The 22,412-nt window shown below is 40.7% G+C and overlaps 2 protein-coding genes across 2 annotated transcripts; both read left to right on the top strand.

Moving 5' to 3' along the window:
• The first annotated feature begins 2,321 nt into the window (after positions 1-2,321).
• LOC133933567 (protein shortage in chiasmata 1 ortholog) lies at positions 2,322-14,879 on the top strand. The gene is made up of 27 exons (XM_062380703.1): positions 2,322-2,417; positions 2,795-2,921; positions 3,453-3,543; positions 3,676-3,860; positions 3,941-4,103; positions 4,213-4,318; positions 4,526-4,670; positions 4,752-4,850; positions 5,020-5,149; positions 5,396-5,490; positions 5,747-5,992; positions 6,427-6,945; positions 7,332-7,559; positions 7,777-7,971; positions 8,070-8,162; positions 8,732-8,913; positions 9,209-9,281; positions 9,432-9,501; positions 9,985-10,160; positions 10,252-10,357; positions 10,686-10,797; positions 11,324-11,445; positions 11,555-11,642; positions 11,999-12,130; positions 12,756-12,905; positions 13,233-13,986; positions 14,413-14,879. The coding sequence occupies exons 1-27, from the start codon at positions 2,322-2,324 to the stop codon at positions 14,496-14,498; spliced, it is 4,569 nt and encodes a 1,522-aa protein (XP_062236687.1). The 3' UTR covers positions 14,499-14,879.
• A 3,042-nt stretch (positions 14,880-17,921) lies between these two features.
• On the top strand, positions 17,922-20,442 carry tal2 (T-cell acute lymphocytic leukemia 2). The gene is made up of 2 exons (XM_062385081.1): positions 17,922-18,146; positions 19,213-20,442. Exon 2 carries the CDS (start codon positions 19,227-19,229, stop codon positions 19,563-19,565), a length of 339 nt encoding a protein of 112 aa, XP_062241065.1. The 5' UTR covers positions 17,922-18,146; positions 19,213-19,226; the 3' UTR covers positions 19,566-20,442.
• Positions 20,443-22,412: the final 1,970 nt, after the last annotated feature.

Below are 22,412 nucleotides of genomic sequence, written 5' to 3'. Positions count from 1 at the left end.
ATAGCACAAACAGAAACCTTGACTGATACTCGTGGAACAAGCTGGAAGGAGGAACAAAGAAAAACATGATTTTCCCTGAGAGGGCAGAAACTACAGAACTCACAGTATCGAGTGACGAGGTCACGATTTTTTTGTGTTTCAATGTCTTTCTCTGTGCACGTAAGAGGCCGGACCAGAGGGGGGGCTCTAAATTACTTCTCTCCCCTGACTGGATTTGTTCCATCTCGTCTACCAGAGCTGTCGGTGCATCTTCTTCTTCCTCTTCGTTGACACAGACTCAAATCGAACACATATTAGATTTATAGCCGTGTGTGAACAGTGAATAACAAGATGAGCAATCAGGTCCTCTTCAGGCCATAGAGGCCATTGTTCTGTTATTCTGAGTCTCTGTAATACAAGACCAGGTAAGACACACACACACACACACAATGAGCACACAGATAAATGAGAAAAGTTAAAAACTGTGTCAGAGGTTTATGTTCTCGACCTGAGATTTGGGTCAAATATTATTTAAGGATTTGATCAGATCACAATAAGCACAAGACCTAAAGATATTAAAGACATTAAAGATAAACCAACAAAATGAATGATTCATCTGATAGACAACAGATAAGAGAGTTGGTCTAAATCTCAAGATGCAAATAATAATCAGGTGTGGAGTAAATCTTTTCAATGATTGAACTGATAGGATTATAAATACTTATAAATAAAAACGTATTTAACTTTGATCATAGAGGAATAAGTGGCAGGAAAAACATCATGTGAAATGTGGAAACTGTAAACTACCAGCTTTGTTAACAATAACAACTGACTTTTACTTATTTATGCAAACTACTTAATCTCTCACCACGTTAAGTCCCAGGAAACGTGGTAATGGTAACCTGCCAAATTAAATTTTTTATAACTTGAAAATGAGATGGGAAAATAACAAGGACAATAATAATTTGTATTTATTGTATATATATGTATTTGTATCATTGTATAAGCCTGGACAGCAGTTATCACCTAGAAGAGAAACTAGTGAAACTCAAATAGGGATCTTTCTCACTAACTTTTAAAAGTCAGTCCCATGACACAGGATTTACAAGCACACACAGTGTAGACAGCAGCCGGACTGTGTCACAACACAGCTCTCACCACTTGCTGTGTGATTTAGTCATTTCAAACTCGACTGTCTGATACCAAAATATTATCCCATGTGTATGATTTGATAACCTGGAGAGAAACAGATTGACCTGCATACGTTATCTGCACAGATCCACTGACACAATATGAAAATAGTCTGCCTTGCTTGATTGAGTTTATATATAAGATAAAAACAGATTTGTTATTTTCACCTCCACACTGCCGCCCTCTGGCTGAACTTTGAAATAGAAATGACACAAATGATCGGACGTTGAACTCCATCAGAGAATGTTTCATTTATTTAGCTGTGAACGTCCTAAATGGCCAAATGCTTATATTTGCCATAAGACTATTGATAATAAAATCTACAAAGATCTACAGAGGAACACAAAGAAATCTCACACTCAGTGAAAACCTGCCAATTAAGAAAGCACATGCAATTTAAGAAAACTTCTTCATCAATTTTACATTATCGAAGTCTTCTACTCGTCAGTGGTGATGGAACTTCACAAAGCATTGAACTAGAGTCAGGTTCAGCACCTTTCTGCGTCCCCTGGAAACATTTCCTTTGATGTTTGTGTGTGTGTGTGTGTGTGGGTGTGTGTGTGTGTGTGTGAGACAGAGAGAGAGAGAGAGAGAGAGAGAGAGAGAGAGAGGGTTCGTCCAATCAACTCAAATGTACAAAGAGAATGCTGTTTACTTATCCCAAGTAGACGATCTTTGACACGAACCCACTCTGTTAGAAAAAGCGGGTCCGTCCCGGATCATCCTCAATAGACGATCTTTGACACGAAGCCACTCTGTTCAAAAAGCGCGTCAGAGCATCGCATCGCATCATCATGTAAGTTTAATGTGACTTTATATTTAATTTATACAACTTACTTGGTCCAATTATTCAAAGTCTACTTTTTTGTGGTGTTGAAGTTTTAGTTAAATCACTTTGTTTCGAATTCAGAGAAAAAGAAAGCAAACTAGCGGGATAGCACACTGAGAGGAGAGCTAGTTAGCTTACCAAGCTAACAGAAAAAAAGCTTGCGATATTCATTTTGTGTATTTCAACACATGTATTCTATGAGGTTAAGTTAAATACACATGTTAAGCGTGACAATAGACGTTAAAGTAACATGTCTGGTCAAAGCTGTCGTTCAGATAGCGTTGAGAAAACAGGAAATATGTAAATGAATGTTCACTAAAATATGCTAATTTCACACTACAGGTGTGAACATGGCGGCTGTTTACCTCCTCCCATCTTCCCCACTGTCAGATATAAAGCTGTGGACTATGTGTTTGAGGTGAGTTTCTTCATTTTACCAATCTTGTTAATTCACAGTATGGGGTTTAATTGATGTCTTTAACAATGAAATCTGTGAAAAATCTTAATTATCAATGATGATATATCGAAACAGAATCTCCTGCGTTTCCATTCATTTGCATTACTGTGTTTATTTCCAGATACAACTTAGCATCAACCTCATACTGTTCTGTGCAGACTCCTCTAGTTTGATTTGAACCTTTGGCGTTACTTAAATTAATGTGTGTTTACTTTTGCTTTTTATTCAAATTTTAACCCTTTGTTTACCCTAAATTATTCCTTTGTTTGTACATGATGTATTGTAAGACTTCTCTGAGTGTTAAGAGAGGTGCCATGAAGTATTATTATTATTTTCAGACGACCACCAGTTTGAAAGTCATGATGAACTTGCTGGCCCTGCCGGCGCCTTACCTGCCCGACACCCACCTGTACCCTCACAGTGGCAGACTGCCTGAAGTCACCTACAGGACACCGTGGATCAGAGGTGACAGAGGGGCCCCACTAATGTCTTACATTGTTGGTGTTGCTTTAGCAGAATCAAGTTTCAAGTTTTATTTGTCATATGGAAGTAAACACAGGGTTCGAGAGGGCAATGAGAGGTGTTGGACGAGGAGAAACGGGTCAGCTCAGCAGTGAAATAGTCAACTTACAATAAAAGATCGAAAGAGCTTACTACACAAAAGTCAAATACAATACAATATAAAACTAGAACTATATACATGCAACGGTGCTGTGTGACATTACAAATTAATTAACAACTTTAGCTGTGTGTATAGTTGCACTGTTTGTGTATCAGTTGTTTCACATTTTTCCAAAATAAAGTGCAAACAGGCAGGAAAACAGAGGATTGTTAGTCTTAAGTTGACTGCAGGTTTGGGAGCCTGGTTGCCTGATGGTTGAATGTCATATTATCACAGTTTCTACAAAGACAGTTACGGTTATAAATTTATGTTATGTAAGAGTGACTGTCAACAATAGGGTTTGTTTTGTTTTTATGTTCTGATGCACCTGACAGGAAAGGTGATCTCAACCTGCAAACTCTTTGTCAGTGGTTCCGTGCTTGACGACCTGGGAGGAACAAAACAACCTATGAATTTTACAGAGAGGTGATGTAACCTCCTCACTCTGCAACATGTTGCCCCTCCAGGATGTTATTATATCATCATTTAAATATGAATTACATTTTTTTATGTCACAGATGGATGATTTTGACGTTGAATGTTTTTGTCACATTCCAGATATAATGTGATACTAAATGAGGCGAACAGGGATGTGGAGAAGATACCCAGCTCTAATCCTGATTCACCTGAAGCCGAGGAGGAGGCTGTCTGCACTTTAAAAGAGTCACAGGTCAATGGTTCATGTCACGAAATGTTTTTCAAGTTGACAACTGACCAGATGAAACCTGGAAATCAGAACAAAGGTAACTCAACAGTCGTTACAATGACCGCTCTGACATTGATCATTCTTTCCCACTAATTTTTTTTTTTACATCTGCCAAAGATCTCCTCCTGCCTGAAGAGCTCATCGCTGTGGACTACCTGCCACAATTTAAGAGTGAATTACCCACATTGAAAACCAAACTGTCCAGACTGAGGACGCTTCCCGTGGCCGACCCTCTGCTGAGCTCGGCGGGAGACACCATCTCTGAGGACACAATATTCAGGTTGTTCCATATGGGATCCTGTCCACTTTTCCCTATAAAAGTTACATCATTAGCTCTGATTCATGTAGTAGCTGTAATATTTAAATGTAAGCGATTACAACCTTTCCAGGAGATGTGCGTCTTATGAAAATGCTCCTGGTTCGTGTGCCAGTGACGCTCACATGTTTGCAAACATACATGAGGACTTTGTCAAAGAACTGCTCATGAAGGAAGAGGTAATTTAAATGAAGAGGATAAGTGCCCAATGATTTTGTTTTGGCTATAAAAAGAATATGAGCTCTATGTAATTGTCTGATTTTCTTAACAATTTTTTAAAATATTTTTCGACACATTAGTAAATAAATGGAGATAATTCCAGTTCTCACTTTTATTTGCCTCTATTTGCATGAAGTAACTTAATTTCTGCTGTTTTTCCTCCACAGTCTCTGCTCCTGCCGGTTGTTGTGGACACTTTTAAAATGACCACAGAAAACTGCGACTCCTTTTCAAGCATTTGTGAAACACTTTTAGATGTTGCTCCTGAACTATTGGATGAGCAACTTCCAGTCCTCGATATGCTTCATCAAGGTGAAGACGAGATAAGAAGGTTTTAGCACACATACATTTTTTATACATAGCAGTATAAAAAATCTTAATTTTCCCTTTCAGATGCAACAGTGTTAGTGGATAAATTCCAGTGCGACTCACCAGAGAAGCTTAAACAAGAAGGGAAGATGAATGAAGGCCTGATGGACTCAGATCTCATAGGTACAAGTTACAGAGAACATACACAATAAGTGTAAACTGTTAGATGTACTAATCCTACTGTAAGTGTGTCTGTGTTACTCACTACTTTGTGTTTTAGAAGTGACAACATGCTTGTTTGTCATTGTGGTTTAATTGAACCTTTGCTTACATTGTTTCTATGTTTCTATAGAACGTATGATGCTTCCAACTGAATTGGAGCTGGACGTGTCTCTGACACTGACTCCGAAGACCAGTCCCACCCGTCTGTGTCCGTCAACTTCTCAACTCGAGAAGGAAGAGTTGTCCCCGCTCTGCAGACGGTGAGTGACGATACCAGATCAAGCTCAGGTTAAACTGCAGCACTTACCATTATGTGGTTACATTCACACAATGACTGGATATAAAACTGAAGTGAGATCACAGTAATATCAGACAATGCAAGGATAATAGATTCATACAGAGCTGAAATGAAAACACAATTCAAAGATATCGGAAAAAATATATCATGTAAGAAAGAATACCGATAGTGCACAGTGTTATAAACTGTTAGTAACTCTGATGTGTAGGTCTTTAGTGTCAGTGAGAGCTCACACCGAGATGGAGAAGGCTCTTTGGAAAGCAGAGAAGCATCCGACCTTTGTGGTGAGATTTCTGTTGGCAGGTAATTACAAGGTCTAGTGTTTGAGCATTTAACAGATAGGATAAAGGGTAGGACAAATGATGATGATTGATAATGACTAAAGGACTAAAAGTAAGGATATCAGATTTGCATCTTTATTAGTTTATTTTTCATGATAATCCTATTTAGTTTTCTCTACTTTCTTACTTGTATGAATATATGTATATTTATCAGAACTACACTGTAACTAAATCTATAAGTGTTCGTAGAAATCTAATCTGTTGTTTTTTTATTACAGAGCCTGAAACACCTGAACCAGCTGTGGACTTCCAGCCACTGTCTGAGGCTGTAAAAGTCCTTCAATTAGAGAAGCAGAGCTTTGTCACAGCTGCTGCTGAACTGAGGTCACAGATTAGCAAAGGAACCTCACAGGTGTATTTGTGCAGCAACTGTGAGCTCACTGAGAGCCTGAGGTCCGAGCTTCCCTCCACCAGAGAGGAGAAGATGGAAGACTTTAAAAAGCTGTCACCCGAACATGAGCTGTGTGAGTAGAGTTGTTTTTGTCATTGAATCTGTTTTATTTAGCAGTGAATGTGTTTGTTGTCAAAAATGTGTGCATTTAATTAGAGGATGACGAGGCTTTTAATGAAAAATAATAATTTAGTTAAATGTCCCGCCACCATTGTACATTTTATTTTTTCATTTTAATAAAGGATAGTACATTTAATATATTTGCATTTTGATGTTGAGACAAAAGAAGACTGTGAACTGTGATGGACATTTTATTAATTAGTGACTTATTCCAAGCATAAATACTATGCATATTAATAAATATTGAAAATAATTGTTAGTACTCTTTATGTTGTGAATCGCTTCAAACTATTCTTTTTTCCTTTTAGAGCATTAAAATGTGAGATTATTAGAGCAGATGATTTATTCACACATCTGTTTCCTTTTTCTAATCTCCACTGGTTTCAGTCACAGTTCGATCCTTCCTGACGAGTCCTGCAAACAAAACTCAGTCCCCTCACATGAAGAAACAGGAAACTTCTCTCCACACTGAAGCTGCCACAGATGATTTTCCTCTGCAACAACAAAACCATGCTGACACATCTCATAACAAACTCCTTATGCTAAATGTCAACATGAACAACAAGGAAGTAAAACCTGCAACACTTGCACTTTCAAAACCAGCCGCTGTCTCCAAAACCAAGGAGGAACTTTCCAATGTCAGGTTCTTTGCAGCCGCTGCCCTGTCTTCTGCTCGTAAGAACAACAGGGACACAGGCGGATATGACTGTAAGACCGAGCAGAGTGTCCTCACTCCTGAGCAGACTGTGTCCTCACCACCGATCATCAGAGACAACCACAGACCTCAGCAGGTTACCAGACGTCCTCCAGAGAAGGAACTTGATCCTCTCTCTACCTTCATGGCACTCAGATCCCAGCAGATGGCGCCAGTTACTGCAGCGCCTCAGAGCTCAGCCATATCTCCAGGTACTCGCTGCTGCTGCTGTTGTGGAAATGTGTTAATGTGATTATGACTGAAAAGATAATGCTTTTTCCAGTTGTTCCTATAAAGATTGGAGATTATTTTCATCACACCATTTATAGTTGCACCCTTAATTTAGATTTTGGTCTCTAGAGAAAAACTGGTTATTCAGCTTGATCCAGTTTTATTCCTTTGCATTTTGTAAGGTTTTCTTTCATTTATTATCTTTCGGATAAAATAGCAATATATATATATAAAGCAGGATTAGATTTTTTTTATTTGGAAGACTAAATGCTTATTTTAACATGGGTTCAGGGGACTTGTTGATAGCAAATGGAACAACTGAGAAAATAATCTGTATGTGATCTTGTCGCGTTCCCCTTCTTCTCAGCACCAGAGCTGGATCGGGTAACTCCACCGTCTGAGCCGCATACTCCTCCACAGCTGATACAAAGATCAGACAGGAGGCCAATGTATATGAGCGCTTCTGTGTCAGGAAGTGTTACCAGGGAGCAGGAAGCTGCTGGTCAATGGAAAGGTCAAGTCATCAGTCATCCTGTCAGTCAGTTCAACCCTCAGGAGGCACAGGAGAGCAGAGTGATACAGGTTCAAGCGACAGGTACAAGACCTTCACAACAACCAGAGTTCAAATATAATATAAACCAGTAGACGGTTTATTATTTTATTTTCAATTTAAAACTTTTACTAAGCTTACTTTTATACAATTTCTTCATTACTGTAGTACATGATCAGTGTTGTAGAAACAGTTATGGTGGATCAGATGTCTCAGAGGGATTTGTTTTATTTGGAGCCTCTGTCCTCCTGTTCCCTCGCAGACAGCCAGCAGCGGGCCTACGTTGAGCTGCTGACCATCGCTCAGCCATGTTTGACCTCTGCAAGAGAGCTGGGGCTCAACTTCCTGGTGTGGGGAGACTTCAGCTGCCTGGCCCCCGACCGAACACATTTCCTCCTCAAACAGCAGGAGAGAGTGCTCTGTAGAAAGCATGCACAGAGCACAGAGCTCATCAGAGGTGGGAAATGTAATGTTTGTTATAAATAATATGTTGTTTGTTTGGGGTTTTAAACTGTACCTCCCCTCTCAAGCATCTTTCCACTGTGTTCCGTTCAGATCAGGAGCTACTCTTCAGCAAGGTGGCTCTGATTCATGTGTTGGTGACGTTCAAGGAGCTGCTGCTGAAGTGCGACCTCAGTACTGGATTGGGTCAGTTTGTGCTGCTATCATTCCTCTAGTGTGACTTCAAAGCTCCTCAATACCTGGTTTAGAATCTTACTTCCTTCTCAGCCATCACTCCTCAAAAAGAGAAGAGTTTGTCAATCAAAACTCAGAAAAATCTGCTTTAGCAGGACTGTTTTGAACTGGTTTAAGCACATTTAATTAAAATAATGGTCAACTCTGCTGGTCCTGAAAATAAGTTAAGCCAAAATGCCTAACAAGGTGTTATGGTATTAGCAGCAGCAGTCAGGAAAAAAGTATCCTCTCATTATGGGAAAATGTGAATTTCAGCTAAAATGTAATGTAAACAAAAATGTATAAATTACTTTTTAATGGTTAATGCACTGATCCATTTTATTGTGTTTACCCAGGACCAGGTTGTGTAAAATAATATATTATATCGAGCTACAAGAAAAGTCCTAAAGATAAAATAATTTGAGGTTATGATGGATAATGGAAATGTAAATTGTTTTTTCAGTGATCAGGTCTTAAATTTGACTTGTTGAACAGTATAAACCATACTGTGATATTTAAAGCCTTCTCCCTATTTTCTACAGCGTACCTGACTCAGGCAGCTGAGACATGTGCGCAGCAGATTCTGCAGCAGCTGGTGAAGAGGATGCACATCATCCTCTTCCTCAGTCACAAGAACCAGGAGCCTAACCTCAAAGTGCAGGAGCTGCAGCAGCTGCTGGCTGAATGGCTGCACAGCAGCAAAGGACACAACAAACTAGACAAAGTCAGTGTTCAAGAGATACTGCTTCCTCTTTGATAGTAAATTTTACTAATTGTGTCATGTATTGTATTTTATTTAATGAAATGTGCAAATGTTGATTTGTAATCTGTAGACTAAGATAATCAAGAACACAAAGTCAGATAAATAGATACAATGCATTTGAGTTTTATTGTTCCACAGTGACACACTTTTCATCCAGCAAATCCAAACTTTAATTTACTTGTGTTTGTTACACACACATTAAGTTTCAGTATTTATTTGTACAACTCTAGATATGACCCTGATTTCCTGTCTGTAGATTCTTGTCATATTATCAGTCGACTCTGACGACAGCAGATCCATGATTATCAACAGCTTGAGCCGAGTGGCAGGTGAGCATCTCTCATCCTCCTTCAGCTGTTAAATAATATGAACTAAACCACTGGCATCAGCCACTTTAGCTGAATCTTCTGTGACAGCAACATAAACATATGATCATTTGCATTGCGTTGAGCATGTTCATACTTTTTAATTTGAATCAGGTTCAGCTGTAACGTCAGTTCGTCCTGAGCAGAACAAAACCAAACTGAATGGTGCCAGCGTGGTCAGCAGGTAATGAGGAACAGCAGCATGATGATCAATATCAAATATTTGTTCTCCAGCAACAACACATAAACAAAGGTTGAGGAAGAATTAGCTAAATATATCAAATGACAAATAATAAATGGCTGAATAAGGATAAGGATCTACCCCTGTTGATTTGCCAAATGTTTATACCAGCTCTCGGACCAGCGTTGGTGCTGGTTAGGGTTCAGAGTCCAGATTCTGAATGGTTGAAGGATCATCATTTTATTCCATATCCTGGCACTTCTTTAGGTGCTGATCTCTTTTTTTGTGGTAGTGATTGTTTAATTTATCTTATAAATATTATTTAAAACCAAAAATCGGAGACTACAATGTGGCTCTCATCTCATTATATAAAAGTAACACTGGAGTAACTGTTGCTTGTTTTCACAGTGTTGAAGGAAATATTTTCAAGCTGCTGAGCTGCGTTGAACAAAGTGTTGTTTTAACACTCCCATCCTGTTTGACCAGTGTGTGTGACAGTGTGTGTGTACTGGTGTATGAGCAGCATATAGGCCCCGACTTCCCCTGGAACAGTTTCTGTCTGGTGGTGGAGTTCGACCATCCAGGTCAGTCTCCATGGTCCACAGTCTGCAGAGAGAGGAGCATCAGTCACCTCTCTTTCAACACCAGCATCTCTGACTCTGGTCGGTTGCCACCAAATACATATTATTCACTCATTATTCATGATTAATGAACTACTTAGTTCTAAAGGTTTGTTTTTGTTTGTTCTTAAAGAGAAGGGGAAAGACCCCTGGTGCCTGGAAGACAACGTTCCTTATGTTGTGTTGGTGACTGAGGAGTTTCTTAACCGTCCACTGCTCCTGCAGACACTTGAGTCAGAGTAAATTCTCCCGTTCATCCAATCAAGTCTAATAACATCATATCCAGCTTAGTAACAGTGGTTGTGTGGATTTCCAAGTTAGACCTAAGACATCACCTCACATGGAATGAGGAAGCCTGAACTGAAGTTCCATGATTCTCAATATCACTGAAGTTGTGAGGTTCTGCCTAAATGTCCTCACATTCATGGTTTCGGGGAAGCATTTGTCCACACAATCACAGCACGACATGTTGTTAATTAGGTTTGTCATTATGTTAATTAGACAAACTCAATTTGTCATTGCAGTGCAACATGGTGAGATGTGTCTGTGTTGTGGTTTGATGTACAGGTTCAATATAACTGTGTTGGAGAGGAGTCACTGTCCGTCCCTGCAGATGCTCGGAGGGACTCATCACTATGCTGTGATCACAGTGGACGAAAGTACAGCCATTATCATTCAGGTACCAGGGGACAGAGAAACCTGCTGCTTCTCTCACTTGACACTTATCTGTCACAATGCTGGATTAACTCTTGTGTTTTCATCGCCTGCTACTGAGCTTCGTGAGCATTCCATGGAGGTGATAAAATCTAAATATCTGCGTTCTGGCAGCTACAACTTACCTTAAACTCTCAGATCCATTTCCACAGCTCTGATTCATCTGCACTCCACATGAAGTCGTTCACTTTACCATCGTCTCTGAACAATTCTCAATCTCAAGCTGTAAAATTTAGCACATCCACATTTTTTTAAATCAATCAAAAACAAATAATTTAAATTAACTTATCTGATAGTTTATCTTTTATTTTCTTCAGAATGATTTAGTATATTATACAAACTTAACCATGCAAATGTTAATTTTTTTATTAACCTAGCGTGGGTTTGGGCCAGGTCAGGTTTGAATATCTGCTTTTATATAAAAAATAATAAACATTTAAAAAATGAAGTTCTATTTCAGCAAATGTAGTTGTGTGTGTGCATGTGTGTAGGATCAGGATGAACTGGATCAGGAACAAGCCAGTGAGGGTCTGGTGATGAGGCTGACTGCTCTCTGTCTCCAGTACACCTGCTGCTGGGTGATCCTGCACTGCCCGGACATCCAGGGAAGAGGGTCAGACTGCACACACACGCACACGCACACACACACACACACACACTCTCATGAATATGCATGTCATACAGAGACACTCCATTACTGCCTCTGGTCTGTGTGATGTCAGGTTTTCCAGCGAAGCCTTCAGCAACTTGTTGTTGGTCTATTCGTCTCTGGTGCTGTTTGGAACAAAGTCCAAGGATCTGGAAGTCAAGGTAGAAAAAGTTCAATTCAAAGTTAACTCTTGAAGTGTAGATAAAAGAGCAGCAACCTCTATTGGCCACATTGGCATATTACCTTTCCTGTAGCTGTGTTGGGGGGGTAACTTACATCTATTGTTATATGTCTAAGTTTAAGCTAATTTGAATTCCTTTTCCTATTATGAATCATTTTAATGTTGGTTTTGTATCGTTAATTTGAATCTCCAAATGAACAAGTAACTGAAGTTATCAAATAAAGGCAGTGGTTATATTTCCTTCTGTTTTGTAGTGGAGTAAAGGGTAATGGTGCAGTGTACTTAGTTACTTGGAACACTGATGGAAAGCAGTTAGTTTCTTACCCTGTGTTCCAGGTGCTGATAGTATCCGAGGTTTGTGAAATTGCCAAGTGGATCAGTCGGATCTGCTTCCACAGCCTGATGTCCAGTGACAGGGATCCTCTCAGCTTCCTGAACAGAGACTGGTTGACTGTGATCCCTTCACAGGTGAGAACAGCATCACCAAATCAAACCTTCACTGGGAAAACCATGGGAGAAAGTTCTGGAAGCCGAGTTACAGCTGTGTACATTTTAATTTGTATCTATGTTGGATTTGACAAAAATTGTTTTATTATCTTGGGGAAGAGGAGTTTTCTGAATTTTTGAGTAATCTGTTATACAGCTCTTATACAGATGTTTCCCATCAACCTTGACAAAGTTTTGCATTTATTTCATCCCATGTGGAAACTGTAGCTCTCTATGTAAAAAGAATGACATAAAATCCATTTAGTTCAATTCCCATTTCTCCCTGAATACAGATTTCAATTCTCTGCTTCTAATCTCCTAAACTCTTCTGAACAAGTGTGCAAACTTTCACACTTTCAGCTGTAAAATATCTTCTCCCTGTTCTTAAGTTGAGATGTTCATCTAAGGACTTTGTTTCTGTCCTGGCACCTGAACTGTGTCAGTAATTTAATTTAGTCTGCACAGCTGGTTCTGTATTTTCCTTTAAACATCGCCATGTTTTTGTTGTCATTTTTATCATTTTTGTGCCATGTATCTGGTTTCTTCTTGCCATGAGTTTGAGCTTGCTGCTTTGTGTGGCTTTAATATTTCTTTCATTTCTCGTCAGGATGAAAAGTGTCTGTTGCAGTTCCCGTGTGTTAACCCTCTGGTGAGTCAGCTCATGCTGAGGAGAGCTCCGTCCTTACAGTGGCTCCTGGGGGCCTCTCTGCCTCAGCTCAGTGAGCTCCTGCCTGAGGTGCCACCTAAAGTCCTCAAGGTGATACAGAAAAACAGCACCACATTTAAATATGCCCCAAATAAATTGTATGTTTAGTTGTTGATGCAGTTCTCTTATGGGTGGAGAACATTTTATCTTAGTACGTTTGGAATTTAATATATTTACAACAGAAATGACCTACAGTTTCAATCTACAGCTGATCTGTCACAGGCAGAACAAAGTCTGTCCATGAAGAGTTCCTTGTTGAGTTTCTCCCCGATCTTTTAAAATGTTCTCCGGATGAATTCCTTAGTTATTTTATTTTTTTCAGGGCGAACTGAATATTCTCTGTGGCAGCTCATTTTCTTTTTCTCTTCTTGATTTTAGCTTTTCAGTGACACCACCTCCCTGTTCACACTGACCACAGACCCGATCAACCTCGAGTCTCAGGCACTCGTCACTGAGACTAACCAGCAGCCCCCCACCCCCCCTCGTCCAGAGGCGTTCTGCAGCCAAACCACCACCAGCTTCCTGTTTGGAGCTGAAAGTGCAGAGACCAGCTTCTGTGCACGAGACCCAGACCCGACGGTGCAGGATGAAAGCACAGATTTCACATTCGACCTGAGTTGTTCTTTCGGCAGCCCAGACGTTCACCTGCAGAGCAGCTGGACAGGCGGGGAGCGGCGGGGAGAGGAGGGGACGTTTTCTGGATTAAAAAGCCGAGCCGGAGCAGTGGGGAGAGTTGTGAGGAGAGTAAACGACCAGTGGACACTTGGGCCTCCACCGAACCACAGCGGCTTCACCAACTACCTCCACACTGCTGCTGATAGTCCTCTCAAACTGGACTCCATGTTCAGACACAGCCCCCAGCAACCACCTGATGTCAGCACTCAAATATCTGCATTCTCTACAGTCTGCGGCGACTTCCAGCATCCTAACAACCTTCACATCACCTGCAGTCTGAGCCCCCCCACTGCAGGGGTCACACTGTGGGGAAGAGGTGAAAGCAACGACGGCTTCGTCTCCAGCATCGTCTCCAGCATCGGAGGGATGACAGCAGCTTCACCTCAGTACGGCTCCCGATGCTGGATCGGACGAGAGAGGAAGAGGAGTGGGGAGGCTGCTGGTTTCACTGGAACAGGTGAAGATTCAAATGCAAGCAAAAGTTGGGCAAAGACTTTGTTGATTTTCTTCAAAGTGATAATAAATAATTAAATAAAACCCCTGCAGCAAAAAAACAAATCATGATGTACATGAACCATGTGATTTAATCTGAATCTCCTGCTCCACAGAGATGAGTAATTAGGACTGTGATTATCTTTTCAATGAGTAATCTGTACTAATTGATTTTCAGGGAACAACACATTCATTTACAAATACTTACTATATATATATTTAATATTTAAGAAGAAAAGGCTGCATAAAGGTTAGAAATCAAGAGAAGATTTTGTATCAGCAGAGGAACAAGTAATTAGAAATAAAGGCCTAAGCCAGTGTTAAAGAATTTGTGTTTCTGAATATTTTTCTATTTTAACAGATTCAAAATATTCCCTTGTGTTTTTTGCAGTGTTGACTCCACTGAAGAAGGGAAGGCTGAGCTACGAGAGGGTTCCCGGCCGGAGTGACGGTCAGACCAGGCTGAAGTTATTTTAAATATTAATGATTTGGTTACAGTTCTGTTAAATTCAAGCTGTTCGTTGCATTTTAGCTTCCAAGTTTTAATTCAGAGGAAATAACACTTTTAACAGAGTGCAAAGAGTTTTCAGTGCGAACTAGTTTTTGCATCAAATATCTACATTTTAAAACCAGCACTGTTTTTTTCTTCTTAGCTGTGGAAAAAATGTGAGATGAAATGTGATGCATCAAAATGTTAAAATACTAATATTTAAAACTCTATACGTTTTTACATTTCACTGCATGGATGTAGTTATTTGTGATTTTATAAATTAAAACATATAACATTTTCTTATTTATTTAATTTATTCTTAACGTCAAGTGTTCTGCACCCTGTAACCTCACCTGTTCATTTATAAACAGATAGTAAATGGTAATATAACAGTTATACTCTTAAAAATCGTCTTAATTTGCAGCGTTGTTGTTTAAAAATACCTTAAAACAACATTATGTGATTCAAACCATTGTGTTTATATGCCGAGTCTTAAGTCAAATAAGGGGGAGCAATTTGTATTCACAAAACGAGATGAAAGATAAAGATTACAGCAGTGTGCACATTTTACTTTTCCCTCCGTCCACACAGAGCATGCTCAGTAGTGGAAAACAAATTGTGATTTATGGTTGGAGGAGTCGGATCGGGGGTCTTTCCCAGCTGAACTGATAAAGTCTCATTCTAGCAGCTCCAATGGTGGTGCGGTTTTTTTCCCCGCTTTCATTTAGTGAAGCAATCCCCTTATCATCGTCTCTCAGCATGTGGAGAGAGTGCTTATCTTCACGAGCCAGCAGAGTGAAGCCAGCTCCCTCAGGAATGATCCCCAGACAAAGACGACCCCCGGGGACACTGACTACAAGCCTCCCTGCCTCTGGACGGCCAGACCCAGCACTGGCTGCCCACCATCAATAACCCGCCAGCAGCTTCTTTTTTTTTTCTACTTTCCTCTGTCTCTCTCTCTCTCTCTCTCTCTGGCCTCTAACAAGCAGTGGACAAACAAAGAGAAAATGGTGTTTTTTAATGGCACAGTAACAAAGCGGTGGACAGGGTGGTTAAAGGGAGAACCTGTATGGAGCTCGGCAAACAGCAGCGTGATGGTGCAGTAATTGCCCCTGACTGTTACTTTAGCCCTGGTCTGAATGGGACAGGAGAGATACTGTGGGAATTAACGGGCTGTTTAAACCCAAGCTTTTCTTTACACTCGGCCACAGCTGCAAAGGTCACACAGCCGTTCAGAGTCACCTGTGTGTTTCCTCTCCTCCGTAAATCAGGCCGCTTTCCTGAGTGACAGTAGATAAGAGCCATGAGAAGATTTTACATTTTAGAAGAAAATACGTTAAACATTTTGCCGTATTTTTTCCTGTCCATTTATAACCATAATACCACATTTTTAAATGGCCTAAAAAACACCATGTTAATTAAATTAGGAGATATTTTGATAAAGGGCCTGAAAGAGTATTAATTCAATAGATTTGATAAAGTAATATGTGATTTAACACTTAAGGGGGAGTGGGTCTGAATCTTTTAAAATCATTCGTTCCATGAGCTGAACAAAAAATTTATATTACTGGGCTGAAATAAATTCCTTGATAAAACCTAGAATCAACCTCGGCCAAGACCTTAGTTAATTAAAGGGGTCTTAACAGTAACCTTAAATTTAATCAAACCACACACAAGTTCACATACTCATAGATATCAGTCGTCTTAATGAGCCTGATTTTCTTTCATGAAGATCCATGAACTACTTCTTGGGAAATTGAGGAAAACGCTCTATATCACAAATCCTGGATCTGACCCTTTCTCCTGATTTACCCCAAAACATTATGGCTCCTTTCTTGGCCTATGTCCTATATCATCCTTCCACCGGTTTCATGGAAATCACTTTAGTGGTTGTTGAGTAGTCCTGCTGACAAGCTACGAAAAGTATTCTTTCATAATTAACTTGAATGTTTGAGTTGTGGCCACTACCATGTTTTGTGAGGTCACCCTGACCTTTGACCTTTACCGAATTCTAATGAGTCCAAGTGAACCTCTGTGTCGAGGTTGAAGAAATTCCCTCCGGCTGATCCTGGGTTATCACATTCACAAAAAGCAGGATGGATGGACAAGCTAAAAACATTGTGCCTCGGGCGAGTCGAAGCACGACCCCGTGATGATGTGAGGACAAAGTGTTTTCACCATTTTGCATCAACTCCTGTGATGCTTTTCAAATACTTTATGAAAATCACATTGAGCTGTGAACCATGAGGAGGTCGCAGTTTGTCTTTATTTGACAAACAGCGACAGTGACTTCTGTCTTGAGCTTTCTTTGCTGTCAGGCATGAGTCCGTATCTTTCTGTCTCCGCTCGTCGCTCTTCCTCTGATACCTGGCCTCGTGGCTGTGGCCTCGTGGCTGTGATAAAGTCCCCACAGCGACCAGCCGGCCCTGCACCGAGTGCGTCTGCAGACCTGCAGCGGGGGCTGGATGGAGCCGGAGAGCGGCGGCGCCTGTCCTGCAGGTGCAGCCTCTTGGACGTGCAGCAGGGCCCATGAATGGACGATTCAGAGAAGGGCCCCCATCGGGCCTGTTCTCCAGGCCCGGGGCTAATCCCAGCCCCTAATCGGATTATGCAAATTCCTACTCCACGCACAGACTTTTATGGAAGGCTGCGTCTTTGAAACAACACTTGAAGGGTGTAAAAGGAAAAATGACAATTGGTTAAACTAGACTCGTTTCTTTCTTTTTTTTTGTATCTATGTGGAGGTTTAAAGTGGGAGGGAGAGGAGGGGAGAGGTGCGGCTGGAGAGAGGTGAGTCAGGACGCTGTGCTCTCCCCGTTTCCTCTCTAATTTATGTGTGTCCCCTTGGAATGGCTCAACAAGATTACCATAGTCATGACAAAACCCATATTGTTCCACTGTCAATCTGGATATGGTATTTTTACCTTCTGTGGCCCAATCAGGCTGAATTGTACAGCGGAGCAGCCAGCGATATCAAGGTCTTCTCCACGGTGTAGAGGACGGTGGGTTGTTCGTGCCTCATGTCACAGAAACAGAAAAGAACAAGTGTCCGCGGCGGTGAGAGAAGGATCACGTCTCAGTTTCACGTCAACGGGGAATTTATTTGTCCCCTTCAGTGCTAACCTTCAAGGATTAGACGAGCAATGAATCATAAAAAGAAGCACAAATAGTCACTTAACAAGCTGTTGAATCACGGAGGCTTAAAAAAAATAAAACACCCTGCGACACAAAATGGCCTCGAACGTTTCACGGAAACACCTGAGAATCACTCACAGGGAAGATTCGTGAACAATGTGATCCTGAAGTCATCGGGTCTACATGATAAACAGGGGGGGGGGGGGATTTAACACCATCCTCCTCCACTGCACACGTCACACAATAGGGTTCACCCTGCTATAAAATGTGGGATGCGAGCATGCAGCAGTCATCCCCCCTACTCTCATCCCTCCCTCCATCCCTCCCTCTCTCTCTCTCTCTCTCTCTCTCTCTTTCACCCGCTCCTTCCCTCTCGCTCATCAGGATCCATCAGTGAGAATGAGGAGACGCAGCTGAGTGGACATTAACACACCCTGGACGCTGATGACCTGCCGACGCTGAGACTGACATTTCTCTACCTTTCTGCAAACACAACACAGGTGAGACATAAGTGCGCTTTATATGTCAATGTAAATATATAAATGTGTGTGTGTGTGTGTATGCATGTTTATATCATAGTGAAGAATTATTTTCCCTTGAGGCCTCATGTTTCCACTCAGGTCACATAAATAATTAATCAAAATGAGGATGTAATACAAGTGTTCTCTTTGCAGCTGTCGTGCTATAGTAAATAAATAATGTGTGTTTATACGAGAAACTGCATTAATAATTCAAACAGGTATTTTTATTGTACATCAGTATTTATCTAACCAGAAAGTCTCTATTACTCTAATCCACTCACATTATCTTTAACCTCCCTCTTCCTATTTACCATTTATGAGCCGTACACACACACAAATTGTCGATCATGTCGATGATTCAGTAATTCAAATTGCTCCTGCTAATATTTGTTCCATACCTGTGATTTATGGTTTGTCATTTTATATCAGCAGGACGAGTTAGTGAACCAAATACATTTAAAAACGTCTGCTTATAAATACATTCTAAAGCATTTTAGGTTCATATACTGCTTATGGATGCAGGATATGTAGGTTTAATAAATAATTGTTTATGGTTATATAAAAGCTCATTTATAATAAGAACTACCATTACCATTATAATTATCATCATATATATAATTTGGTTTTCAACTTCTGATAAATCTACATTCAAAATAAAGACCTGGTATAGGCCCAAAAAAACATGACGGTTATATTTTGCAGAAAGAAACATTTTAAAGGAAAAGTCTGATAAGCATTGTTGTATTTTCAGAATTAATTTGTTATAAATTACTACTGTTTGTGTAAGATACTTGTGTTTTCACAAGTGTCAAATTATCTGAAATTCCACTTTGTAGTCAGTTTGTTTTTATTATTGATTAACTGTCAGACTATTCTGTCCATTTATTGTGTATAAAATGTAGACATCAAATAGTGGAGGAAAATGCCGCTGCTGGCCTCTTTACATATCTTGTTTTTTTACGACAAAGACGAGGAGAAAACCGTAACGACTGAAACCATCATTGGATTGTCAATTAATTTCCTGTCATTGGATGAATCGTTGCAGCTCCACTCAGCACCATGACCAGGAAGGTGTTCACCAACACGAGGGAGCGCTGGCGCCAGCACAACGTCAACACCGCCTTCGCCGAGCTGCGCAAGCTCATCCCCACCCATCCTCCGGAGAAGAAGCTGAGCAAGAACGAGATCCTGCGTCTGGCCATGCGCTACATCAACTTCCTGGTGCAGCTGCTGGAGAGCCAGAGCGGTCAGCCGGCCAGCCACTCGCCCAACACCCTGCTCACCTTCCTCAAAGGAAACATGGAGCAGCTGCAGTCCCCTCCGCACACCTGGAACCTCACCAGTGACACCGAGGCTCCGTCACCAGGATCCAGCTGTGACAGCACGGAGGCCTGGTAGGAACACGTCCAGAAGATAAAGAATAAGCCTCCTGAGTGAACTCTGACCCGTTTCCTGGGTCTAAAAACTGATCTGGGTCCTTCCCACGGCTCTTTTTTGTCCCCATCTGTCACCTGTGTGTGACTCGTGTGTCAGAAGATGCAATACTGTGTGATTTTCTTTTCTCGTTGGTGGACTCCAAATGTGGCCGCCTCCTCGCTGGTCGGTGTAACGATGTGATTTGCAGGTGAAAATTGAATTTGTATTCTGCATGGATGTATAAACCCTGGATGTACAATATTCCCTTCATGTCTCCATGTTAATATTCCTTGTTAGTTTTGCAATAAGAGGATGTTTTGCCAATGAGGGAAATGGAGGGGATTAAGGAGCTTCTCATTTGAAGCAATAGGTTCTGCGAGGCATTGGAACAGATAATGGCTCAGCCAATTCTCCAGGCTGCAATCATCTCAAAAAGCCAAGGGCACTTTTATTTAAATCGACATGCTGGGTTTTTTTCTTTTTTTCTTTGAGGAGACTAAATCTGACCCCTTTTCAATTATCAAGGTTATGTGACTTCTGAAGATTCACTTCCCAGAAGGACTTTTCCTCTTTCTCTCATATTTGTACACAACTGTGTTCAGTGCTGGTTGATTTGTGATGTTTAGGATTTGGGACTGAAGTCAACTGACAATCCTCCTTCAGTATTTATATAATTGACCGCACATCTTCTCAATTACACCTCTTGACGTTTGAGTTTATGTTTTTTTTTTTTTGTGAAATGCACATGTCATATGGCCAAAGATTATGAATTGATTGTCTACTGTGAAGGGTGTGCTAATGATCTTCTGATACCTCTTTTGTAAGTTATTCTGTTTTCCTGTGAATATACATTATGTTATTTATTTCAACTATTTATTTATTAAATGATTTGTTAATAAAAAAAACTGTCCTGAATCTTTCCATTCACATCGTTCTCTCATTAGAATGGAGACGTTATTTTTGTGCTTTTATATCTGGAGGGGCAAATTTTAATGTGAAAAATCAGAAAAACCTGAGAAAACAACCAAGAAAATAATGTAATATCTATTAATCTATAAATCTTTGGAGAAGCAGTTTGCTATCATTTCCTAAAATGTTTTAATATGATAAGTACAGCAGCAGCAGACCTTTATTTTGTAAACAGTGAGTAGTGAGGAATCCAGGCCCAGCATCAGACTCCAGTGAAACTATTCCACCCGACTGACGTGAAGTTAAGAGCGAAGCTGCAGCGTCAGAACAAACACTCTTTGTTCGTGGTCAACAAGGCCGGAGACGTCGGTCCAAACGTCCTGTGATGACCGTGTGGACACAAGCTGGCCGCAGCGCTCCGTCCTTTGACCACAGGCCCGAGTGAAGAGCGCTGAAAATGACAGCTTAACTTGTGACCCCTGAGGTCAGAGGTCACTCCGAAGTCAAACACTGACCAGTTGACCAACACGCAGATGGAGTTGAGGAAGCGGGTCAGTGTGTCGCTGCTGCTGCTCTCAGTTTATTAAGACATCGCATGCAACCGACCCAACAGAAGAAACAGGATCCATCGATTCATTTCTAATAAATTCTTATCATCCGTCATAAAACTAAAATCCTATCGATCAATCTTGTTGTGCTGAATGCTTTTTAAAATACACTGATAAAAAACCAGGAGGAAAAGTGTTATAGTTCCAATTAGGTTCCAAATGAAAACACTGATAAATGCCTTTAATAACATCCCAGAACCTAAAGGGACATGTTAGAATTACTTGGTATAAAAAACAGTCAAAAGACAAAAGTGTATCTGTTATGATGAAATCAGGGAATAACAATAACCTGAGATTAAATGAAAGCATTGATGACGATGGTCGACAGAGAAAAGAGCCGATCTGAACTGATTAAAAACACTATTAAATATTTCATGTATTTCTCCAAGTGAAAGTTTGTTGTCAAACATCAATCCCACGTTTCTGGCTGCAGGTTTCATATTAAAAACAAATAATCAACAGCAAATAATAGTTACTGCTTCATTTTCTGTCAATAAACAAAATGATGGATAAACTGTTTGTTTCAGCTTTGGTTCCGATTTCAGCTTTTTTTTTGTTTTGCAGCCGTCTCCGTGTTTGCCTGCCATTTAAACCCAGGTCAGACGTTTACTCGCCTAATCGTCTTTTGTCGCTGTAGAAAATGTGTGGGCAAAAAAAAAAAAAAAAGCTGCAACCGACTGAGCTGAAGAGCAAACACAGGGATGGTTCTGGGCGCTGTCACCCCGGCCGTTAAACTCTGGCTAATGGTGTGTAAACGGAGCAGAGGGCAGCTGGCCACACTGACTGGAGGCCTGTGGGAACCTACAGGTGACTCTTTGTAACGCTGCAGAAATACCAGACACATATGATGGAGCTGGGACAGTGACTGTGCAGCAGCAGCAGCAGCAGCAGCAGCAGCAGCCTGCCTCTCACACAACATGAATTTAGGAGCTATTTACCACTTCTCCAATTTCACGGTGAATTCTGCAATTTCACAGGCAACTGAAATAATACATAATACTACTGTGGTTATAAATAGCGGAATTGCCTGGTAAAATGAGACGCAATATTTAAAAAAACGGTTTATTTCTTCATGTGTGAGACGTTTTTGCGTAAGTCAAACTCCCTCGCGCTCGATTGCTCGGTCGCCTTATGAAACAGGAGAGGAAGTGCACGTGACGGCTTCTTGCGAACAAGCAGTCGGGCTGTGAAATGCATTTTGCTGATACACCTTATTTACAGAAATCGCCCAATCACAGAATGAGCATTACTCTGACCTCGGCTTTCGAAGCAGGATTATGAAACGGCGCGATGAAAGTAATAATAAATCTGT

Source organism: Platichthys flesus, chromosome 3, assembly GCF_949316205.1.
Source record: "Platichthys flesus chromosome 3, fPlaFle2.1, whole genome shotgun sequence".
Lineage (NCBI taxonomy): Eukaryota > Metazoa > Chordata > Actinopteri > Pleuronectiformes > Pleuronectidae > Platichthys > Platichthys flesus.
Note: the sequence above shows the minus strand (reverse complement) of the source record. Positions and strands in the feature narration are given on the sequence as shown.